Raw genomic sequence first — 10458 nt, forward strand, 5'->3', positions numbered from 1 at the left:
TATTCATTCGGACCGTATTTGCCCAGAACGTATTTGTTCGGAAAGTGTTGTAAATTGCCTATATTAAACCCCTTGCATAACACCAGATTACAATTAATAATCAGTTGGTGTATTTTTATTTTAAAAAAATTGTTTGTTTTGAACTGTTTTTTTCTATTCAAAATGGGTTTTAAACAAAAAAATTGTTTGAGTTTCAAGCAGTTCAAACAGTATATTTAAAACGTTTCAAAACAAAAAAACTCAATATTCACTTGGAGTTATACTGTTTTAAACATATTACGTAATACGTTTTATTCGTTTTAAACAATTAACGAATTATTCAAAATAAATGTTTTGAATTTATGTTTTAAACATGTTTAAAACAAGTTGTTTAAAACTTGTGTTGTAAACATATTTGTAATTACGTAATTAAGTATTGTCGATAAATCTGGGGAACCAAAATTGTTCGACCATGACGCTACCCGAACCGTAAGTCCGGGGTAGGTTACGTACGGTCATGGTTGGCGCCGACGTTTGTCCGTCGATTATTTTGACGCGTATTCGTTTCCATTATTTCGACGGCCAATAGCTCCGAAACCAAATGTGCTAGCGGTTTTCTTCCGTGATTCATTCCGGTTTCTATTTCGATTTACTATACGGTGTGAATTTTTTAAACCGATCGGACCGCGGAATAAAAATTCGATTTTCGGTTCGACGGCTGCGATTCATGTGATCGTCACGGTTAGACTCCCCGGGAATGAATGGTTAGCGATCTTATTCTCCGTACGCTGTCCTCGGTCTTAACTTCAGCACCGTTCATAACATCGACGCGTCGGGCGATTTGTCGGGGCAGACCCGCCGTTCTATCTACCTAAGCCACGGCCAACATTAATATTCCGGGCGGGCGACTATCTAGCTGAACCACAGCCTCCCGGGCGTGCAAGGATCGCGGGACCGGCCGAGCACGGTCGAGCGTACTTCTCCGGCTGGCCAGGCACCGAGGCTGTGGTTCAACTAGATAGTCGCCCGGTATGTGGATAAACATATTTTATCGTCCCCGGGTGGACTTCACGCCACAGTATATGGCCAAGCCACGGTAGAAACTTTTAATTTTAACAACATTTTTATATGATATAATATGTACATTAACCCAACAAGAAAACCAACTGAACATAGATAGGTACTTAAAATTGTCACCAAATAATTAAAATAAAATACTATAATTTATAATCATATGTACCCAGTGTCGGTCTGGCTAATGATTGGACCCCCACGACAATAATTTTCAATAGGCCCATTTACACAAAAAAAAAAAAGAATTAAAAAATGTTTTTTACATAGGTAGTTTTACTTTTCGTGTAAGCGCGATTAATAAAATTAATTCATAACTATTACAATACTAGAATCCAAAGTCCAAACTTATGAACATAGTATTATAATTATGTGATAAATAAATAAATAAATGGTTTGACAATGGTTTTGGTAAAAAATGTATTGGTACTTTTTTATGTTTAAATAGATACTAAATAAAAATAAAAATAGTTATTATTATATTAAAATTATTATACATCTACGGTATATTTAATGATTGGAAAGTCAGTTACTCTAATTCGATATATAGATATTCTAGTACAGTTTTTCTTGTATGTGTATCGTATGAATAATAGCCTCCTTTTGCCAATGTCTAAAAAAAATAAAACGTTTAAAATCTGTTATGTAGATTTATAATATGGATAAAACACAATTTTAAAATCGGTTTAATTTTAAGCAAACGAAAGCAACTTATATTTTCAAAAATCACCTGTATAATAATATAACTAGTATTGTAAAATTGTATATGGTTTACACACTTTTATAAGTAATGCTAATCAAATAGGTAAATATTAATAAAGAACACACACAACTTGAATTTATTGATATAATATTATCATTGTATAAGAATAACGATGCTCTGAGCGGAGATGGTTTGTCAGTCTGGATATTTTATATTGAAATGTATTTTTTTTTTTTATTCGTTTTTATGGTGATAAACAAAGCGTTAGAAAGTAAAATCCAAATTTTAGCGGTTTTTTGTAATTTGTCGGTGGTTTTTCCGTGTCATTAAATAACTATTGAAAAAATCAAAAAGTTACGTCCCTAGAGTACCACCTTGATCCAATTTACTAAAAGATAAGATACTACATATTGAAATCAACATATAGTAGAAATTTTGTATACATGATAAAAAAAATAAAATAAATAAACACCATTGTAAAACCACTAGCTTCAGACTTCATAGCTCCGCTCAGAGAATTTAATATAGTTATGTTATAACTTATAACTTTTAAAATATTTCCTAAAATACATTACTTCATTCATTGTTGATCTTAGATAACTTTTCAATTTTTAACTTTTTAAGGTTGAAAAAGATCTCTGGCAATGTACAAAACTACAAAATATTTGATTAAAAAAATAAACTCGGTATTTTTCAACCATTTTCGGTACCAAACTGATAACGGGCCGGGAGAGGCTGTCTGTACCTACTGCCTACATGATAAAATGTTCAAAATAGGCAATTTAAATTTGAAAACTTTTTTTTCTTATTATTGATCAATGAAATCTAAATTCTTGAACAATTAATACAAGGTTCTTCATAATAGTTGTTATGAAGATAAACAATGAAGATTTTAAGTTCAGATTTCTACAAAATTAGTCAATATCACGAACATTTGCAAATCATTTTTCGGTTCAAAATGTATAAGATGTTTAATTGTTAATGCTTGGAAATTTAAAACGAGATATCTCATAAGTGGGTAATATTGTGAATAAAAAATCTAAAAAAATATATAAGCACAGATTTTAGATTCTGAACGAAGTGATGAATGTATTGATTTTACAATGATGTGTGTTTTTTTTTTTTTTTTTTTTTTGTGTCTGTGTACAGCATAACTAGTCGAAATAATGCTCCAATTTCAAACTATGGGGGTGGTTTCCGATGTAAAAGTGAATATCCTTGGTGCATTATAGAGGTAAAAAGCTAACATTTTCCAACAGTTTTCAAAAAAATCGAGAAAAACCAAAAAAAAATGACGGAAAAACGGGAATTTTTACGCAAAACCAGTTTTCGACCAAATCGATTTTTTTTATGGTTGTAATTCAAAAACTAATCACTGTAAATACTTGAAATTTTCACCAAATGTTTATGTCAGTGTTACCTATATACAGTTCAATTTTCAAAAAATTTTGACTTTTTTTGAGTTATTTATAGACCACTGAAATTTTCGATTTTTTTGAGAAATTTTTTTTAAAGTGTCGATAAAAAATTTTTGGATGACCAAAAAGTTTTGAAAATTTAATACAAGGTTCCTTATGAGTTGTTTTTATTGTAGCTAAAAAAAATTAAAAATCGTTAGTCACAATTTTTTTTTATAAGAGTTAATAGTTCAAATTTTTACGAAATCTGTCGAAAACGCGAAAATTTGCAAGTAATTTTGAAGTTGAAAAATCATAAAATTTATGTGTTCATAACTAAGGATTAAAATTATAACACTAAGTTTTCCATAAGTTTTCCTTCAAGTAGCTATAGAGAAAACTCATAACATCATTATAGAAATAATTTTAAGCGCGTTTGAATTTTAAATTTTTACGAAATAGCGTAACGATAACGATTTATCCTCAAACACGATTTTAAATATTTGTTATTATTCAAAAAGTATGAGTCATAGATACTTGAAAATTTTGCCAGTTATTAAGATTCGCGTTTTCTTTACGTGATTTAATTTTCAAAATATTTTGACTTTTTTTGAGCTATTTATAGACAACTGAAATTTTCAATTTTTCTAAAAATTTTTTTTTTAAGTGTCGATAAAATTTTTTTGGCCCAATGAAAATACTTGAAACCTAACCCACTTGCCCGCTTTTTTTATAGTTATTTTAAGTTAAAACTTGGAGAAAATTAGATGTTCAAACGAATATTTATGATATTTTTTATTTCGTTATAACTCAAAAACATTATTTTTGGTGACTATTGTAACTTTTACTTATATTATAATATTGTATATGTTAAAGTGAAAGACGACATTTGGTGAATGTTGACATTCACCGTTGAATGTTGATATTCACTGCTGTTTTTGGTGAATGTTAACTTATTGAATAAATATTCAAAATTTACCAACAGTCACCGGTGAATGTCAACATTCGCAACGATTATCGGTGAGTGTTGACATTCCCAATTGAGTTTTGGTGAATGTTAACATTCACAATATTAAGTTTTGATGAATTTTATAAATGTTTAGTTAAAATTGGCAATGCTGGATAATAATGAATTAAAAGTTAAAATTAAATTAAAACGTTAAGTTAATGTTAATTAAGTAAATTAACTCATTAATTTTGCAAATTAGAAAATTTTAACTTTAAACTAAGTTAAGTTACTTTTTTTTTCTAAGTTAACGTTTAACTTTATTATTTTAAAACAATTTAACTTAACGAGTTTAAAAAAATCGTTAACTTTCCCAGCTTTGAAAATTTGAGTATAGACGTTCAACGATTGGAGTTTGATGTATGGTGTCGCACGTAAAGATTGCGAATGTTTAAAGATATGATATTCTTCACACAAAACTATATTTGAGTTGAAACGTATAACAGTTTAATCGTACGGTGTTTAATGATCTATATAATATTATCAGAGATGCGTTTAACGTTACGGTATCTGTCTATCTGTTTGTACCCACTACCTATCTCTCTCTCTCACACGAAGCTTTTGCTTAATCGCGTAATTGGCGATACGTCCGTCATCGTATCTAATTTAGTAGTGATGGAAAATACGTTTATATCTATCAGTGTCGACGTATTTCATTTGGTTAACTGTTGTGAATCGTGATTGAATTTGTGCTACGTTCGAGTTACTACTAATTTTTCACGTGTATAATGGAGAACATACTAGAAGTTTTTACGAAAAATTCAACGCTATTTTAAGTAAAAAAAGAAAAGATAATAATTTTTATTTGAGTGCTGAAAAATATAACAAATGTGTTGAAGACGTTCTCAAGTTTAAGGGGAAAGAAAGTAAGCAACGCGTCGTGTGCAAGTTATTAAAAAGATATGATGTCGTTAAAATAATGTCTCATAACCAACTTATTGTTCCATTGAAACCCGGCGATACAAAAATAATTTACTTCGTAAAAAATGAAGATTTATTCGATATTATCCATGATGCCCATATCAAAACAGGCCACGGAAGACGAACCCGTGTAATTAGTGAATTACAAACAAAGTATAAAAATATAACTTATGAATCAGTTACATTATTTTTGAGCTTGTGTGTTCAATGTCAAAGGAAACAAAAAGTCCCAAAGAAAGGGATCGTGGTAAAGCCAATTATAAGTCGTGAACTCAACTCTCGATGTCAAGTTGATTTGGTCGATATGCAAACGTGTAAAGATGGTGAGTACAAATTTATTCTGAATTATCAAGACCATCTCACTAAATTTATACAGCTTAGACCATTGAAGAGCAAAACAGCAGAGGAAGTAGCCCTCACGTTGCTGCCAATTTTCCTCACTTTCGGTGCACCAAATATTCTACATTCCGATAATGGGAGAGAGTTTTCTAATAAAATTATAATAGATTTGTGCTCGAGGTGGGAGGGTGTAAAAATTGTTCACGGTAAACCTCGTCATAGTCAATGTCAAGGTTCCATCGAAAGAGCCAATCAAGATTTTCAAAATATACTCAGAGCCATGATGCACGATAAGAAAACAACAAAATGGTCAGAAGCTTTACCATTTGTTCAATTCGCAAAAAACACTGCTTATCATCAAGGAATAAAACAAACACCGTATGAGGCAATGTTTGGTAGCGTTGCTAAAAGGGGCCTAGCAACAAGTTCATTGCCACGAGAACAAATAAAATACATTGAGACCGAAGAGCAGCTTGAACAAATTATTCAGTCAATAGGTGAGTACCTACAAATGTAATTTAAAAAAATAAAATGATATAGATAATGAATTTAATTATTATTATTATAATTATTATTAGATGATGATAACACTGAGCAAGTGGAACAAAATGACAATGATCTACAACAGCTTGAAACAATTTTACAGTCAATTGGTGAGTACCTACAAATTTAATTTAAAAAAATAAAATGATATAGATAATGAATTTAATTATTATTATTATAATTATTATTAGATGATGATAACACTGAGCAAGTGGAACAAAATGGCAATGATATACATTCTGCAGAGAGAGTGTTAGGTAAACTATATTTATAATAAATAAATAATTAAATACAATAATAATAATTAAATATATTTTGTTATAATATCTGGTTTATTAAGTTGCTAAAATTACTTTAAATTACTTTAAATAGCAGAACTATTTAAAATAAAAAAAAAATTGTCAACAATAAAATGATAAGTTATATTCAATTTTATTTAGAAAAATGTCGAACTTCAAATGGTTAATAAATAATTTATCAATTTATTTTCCAGTTAATGAGATCCAATATAATAACACTGAGCAGGTGGAAGATAATGCTGAGCAAAGTAAACTAGATCATGAATTAAAAAAAAAAAAAAAAACATGATTCAAAATAGAGCAGCAGCAAGAATGGGACTTGAATTACAAGCTGAAAGAATGCTACGTTCATCAAGACAAAAGTTTACTCCAGCTAAACCTGGTGATACTGTTCGTATCCGAGTTCCTGATGTTGACCGAGGGCGTATGGATCCACAGAACATATTGGCAGTTGTCGTAGCTGTCGATAATAAATTATACACACTAGGCACAAAAGAGGGTGTAATAAATCAATTATACACCCGTAATCATTTGCTGTATGTAAAGAACAAATATTAACACCTGAAGAAGTTGCTACTAACCAATCCGTGTCCTTAAGGAAAGCTTCCACTTCAGTTTCTCAAACAGGTGGACAGGGATACATGAGATGCAATTGAAAGGCAAAGTGTGTATCGAAGAAGTGTAGTTGTAGATCTTCAGGAATTTTTTGTAATTCAAAATGTCATAATAGTTTATCTTGTTGCAACAAATAATTTTTATAATATAAAATAAAATAATTTATGTTTAATTATTAACCCTTTGAGTGCCGAATTAATTTGTAAAAACTATTTTATCACAAGGTATTAATCTTTTTTTTACAAAATGTTAACATTCACCAAAACTCAATTGTGAATGTTAACACTCACCGATAATCGTTGCGAATGTTGACATTCACCGGTGACTGTTGGTAAATTTTGAATATTTATTCAATAAGTTAACATTCACCAAAAACAGCAGTGAATGTCAACATTCACCAAATGTCGTCTTTCACCTTAACATATACCACACAATGAAATTGTATAATGCAATGTTTTCTGCAAAATGTAATGGCTCATGGCGTGTACCCTACAAACTCCTGTTTTTTTATGAATGTACATATAATCATACAAAAATCATGATATACCATTGTATGTAGGTACACAGGCCTGCTCAGAACGTGTTAACGTTGGAACAATACCTATCTCTTTCCGGCACGACGGGACAACGTTTATCCCACCAAAATATCAACCGATCCAGCACGGCGGTACGAAAAATAACCCACCTCTAAACGTATTTAATTCTAATTCTCTAAATGGATATTATTTTCCCTATACTTTTATAATATATTTGGTTACTGATATTAAACAAATTTAAAAATAAAACAAGACGTATTTATGTGTTTTTCGACTATTTTTACACTATAATGAAATTTCGATGTTATGAAAAATTCGTTTTTCTGACAAAAATAATCATTTGTACATATTAGTCGTTTCCGAAGGTCGAATCACTCCGGACTTGTTTTATTACTTAGAGAGCATTGTATTTTCTGCGTATATGTAATAATAATGAACCAATTATAATTAGTTTTTGTGATAAATTGATATTTGTAGCGGTTTAAAATTTAACCCTCGGTGCCGGTTGGGTCGTTTTTGTTTTATTTTATTTCGATTACTTTTTTGAATTATAATGAGTTCTAAACTGAGTGAAAATAATAATAATAATTGTATATATGTATATAATTAATTTATATATATCAATACGGGTATATGTGTATAAAATATAATATGAAATACCTATACTATAAAGCATATAGGTACTGTACAATTCTTATTTTTGAGTTTTGAAATTTGTCATTCTTTATCAAGACTTCAAGGAGGATTAATGTTGGTAGTTTAAAATTTTGAATATTATAATTTTATATTATTATATCTGCTCAAATATATACAAACTTTTACAATGAATCATGATGGATACCGATATGATAATAATGGTAAAAAAAATGGAATCACGTAAGTACTTAATCACACATCATATTATAATGAAAATATATTATATATACACCGAATTTTTTTTAACCTTAGTTCATTAAGCTAATACACATTATAACTATTACATTTTTTTATAAATAATTTTATGTATACATTATATATTATTTTATATTAGATTCTGAGCGGATGTGTTGATTTTACAATGATGTGTTTTTTTTATAAAATTTGTTTCCGTGTACACGATAAGTAGGTAGTTGAAATAATGCTTCGATTTCCAACTTGGAAAGTTTTACACTACAGTGAATCTATATTGTATAAATCACAACAAAAACCCTTCGTAAACTTCGTGTAAAAATGGCTAAGTAGAAAAAAAATATTGGATCATTAAGTACTATAAAGATGTGATATCATGAATTAATGCTAAGTATATTGAATTTAAGTACCTAAACGTATTTTGTTTCAATAATTTATTTAGGTACTTGGCGAGGAATTAACAAAGTGTGATGAACAAAATAATTAAATGGCCAGTGCCGTATATCCCAGTAACACAAAATGTTTTTAGACCAACGAGATTGTGGTAATTTTATTGTAAGGTGATTTTTAATTTCAAATTCGTAGAGTTTATCACCTTATAATAGCATTGCTGCGTTAGGTATTTATGATTATTTTTATAATATTATTATTAATATGTATATTATTCTAAATTTTTTTTTAAGAAATAATTCCTCGCCAAGTAAATAAATTATTGAAACAAAAATACAAAATACGTTTACTTAAATTATACAATGCATGGTAATGACCCGCCGACCGCCGACCGCCGACACTCGTCATTTACTTCCACCTAGGCCTCGAGCTGCATATACGAAATCGAGTACATAACTAATTGGCAAAAGAATTTGAAAAACTTAGTAATTTTAACGAATTTGACCTACAACCCTCATAATCAAAAATATTTGATTTACGTAAGAACAACTTATGAGGAATCTTACATCAAAAACTGTTAAATGCTATTATGTTATGTTATGTTATGCTGTTATGTGCTTAAATGTGTGTGGATTGACTGTTAATACTTTTGTTTTTTAACTCACGATCCTTTTTATTATTTTGAAATACATAGTAGGTACCTAATACTATATTATACAGGATGATTTTTTTGTCAAACAACACTCATTATTTCCAAAAGTATTCATGTTTTTGAAAATATTTTTTTACATAGTTTCAAATTGTTAAAAAGCAATGTTTTTATAAAAAAATTATATTTTTAAATATTTTTTATCCTTATAATTTTTAAGTTTTTTACTTTTTTGAATGACAACATAGATTTTTAATTTCATATTCCAAAGCAGAATAATTTTCTGAGTATTTCGAGACTTATATGAATTCTTGTAGTTCATAAATATTGTATATTGTTATTCAATAGTTATTACAAATGTAGCAAAAGTACCATGCACTTTTGTCCTGGAACCATGAAAAAGATGGTCGACGGAACAATTATAGTGATGAGGTCTCACTCTAACCATGAGCGTGAAGATGATACCCATCAATTAGTAGATGCTTTAAAATCAGTACTAAAAAGAAGAGCTGCTGCTGAAAATATTTTATTAAAAGAAATTTACGACGAAGAGTGCCTAAGGTAAATTTTAGAAGTTTTATTATTGAAAAATTAATTATAATTGCATATACTTATTTATTGATTTAGGCATCCAATAATAGCTACCTTATATCCATGGCCTACAGCTGAATCTTTAATGCGTTTGGCCCGTAGGTCAGCAATGCCTAGATTGCCTGGGAACCTTCAGGAACTAGCATCCTTATTTGATAATGGACATCTTCAAAGATACAATTGTTGTGACATTACGATATTTAGGAGCTGTATTCGTGACCTTGATGGTAAAACTAGCCTGATATTTGCATGTCCAGTTTTGTCACAAAGTTTTTGTGGAACTGGAATTGAGGAGTTTCATGTAGACGTTACTTTTAAAGTGGTTCCAGTAAACATGGGCTATCAATTATTGAGCGTGCATGCTATGATACAAAATTATGTAAGTATATTATACCTAAAACAAAAATTTAACTTACAATTGTTTTTATTAAATTGATGTTCATTAATTTATTTTTTATCTATAATCAATACCAATTTTTATCGCACTAATGGAATCGAAGTCTAGGAATTCTTATGACAGTGTATTTCGAT

General features: G+C 29.4%; 1 protein-coding gene across 1 annotated transcript; it reads left to right on the forward strand.

Moving 5' to 3' along the window:
- The first annotated feature begins 5075 nt into the window (after positions 1-5075).
- On the forward strand, positions 5076-6547 carry LOC126549899 (KRAB-A domain-containing protein 2-like). Its single transcript, XM_050200299.1, has 4 exons — positions 5076-5913; positions 5995-6069; positions 6151-6216; positions 6453-6547. The coding sequence occupies exons 1-4, from the start codon at positions 5076-5078 to the stop codon at positions 6545-6547; spliced, it is 1074 nt and encodes a 357-aa protein (XP_050056256.1).
- Positions 6548-10458: the final 3911 nt, after the last annotated feature.

This window comes from Aphis gossypii, chromosome 2 (genome assembly GCF_020184175.1).
Source record: "Aphis gossypii isolate Hap1 chromosome 2, ASM2018417v2, whole genome shotgun sequence".
Classification (NCBI taxonomy): domain Eukaryota; kingdom Metazoa; phylum Arthropoda; class Insecta; order Hemiptera; family Aphididae; genus Aphis; species Aphis gossypii.

Excerpts from the sequence above, each read along its gene's own strand:
- LOC126549899 (XM_050200299.1), top strand. The coding sequence starts at position 5,076 with ATGTCTCATAACCAACTTATTGTTCCATTGAAACCCGGCGATACAAAA. Across the intron at positions 6,070-6,150 it reads AACAATTTTACAGTCAATTG|ATGATGATAACACTGAGCAA; the intron begins GTGAGTACCTAC and ends AATTATTATTAG. Across the intron at positions 6,217-6,452 it reads TTCTGCAGAGAGAGTGTTAG|TTAATGAGATCCAATATAAT; the intron begins GTAAACTATATT and ends TTTATTTTCCAG.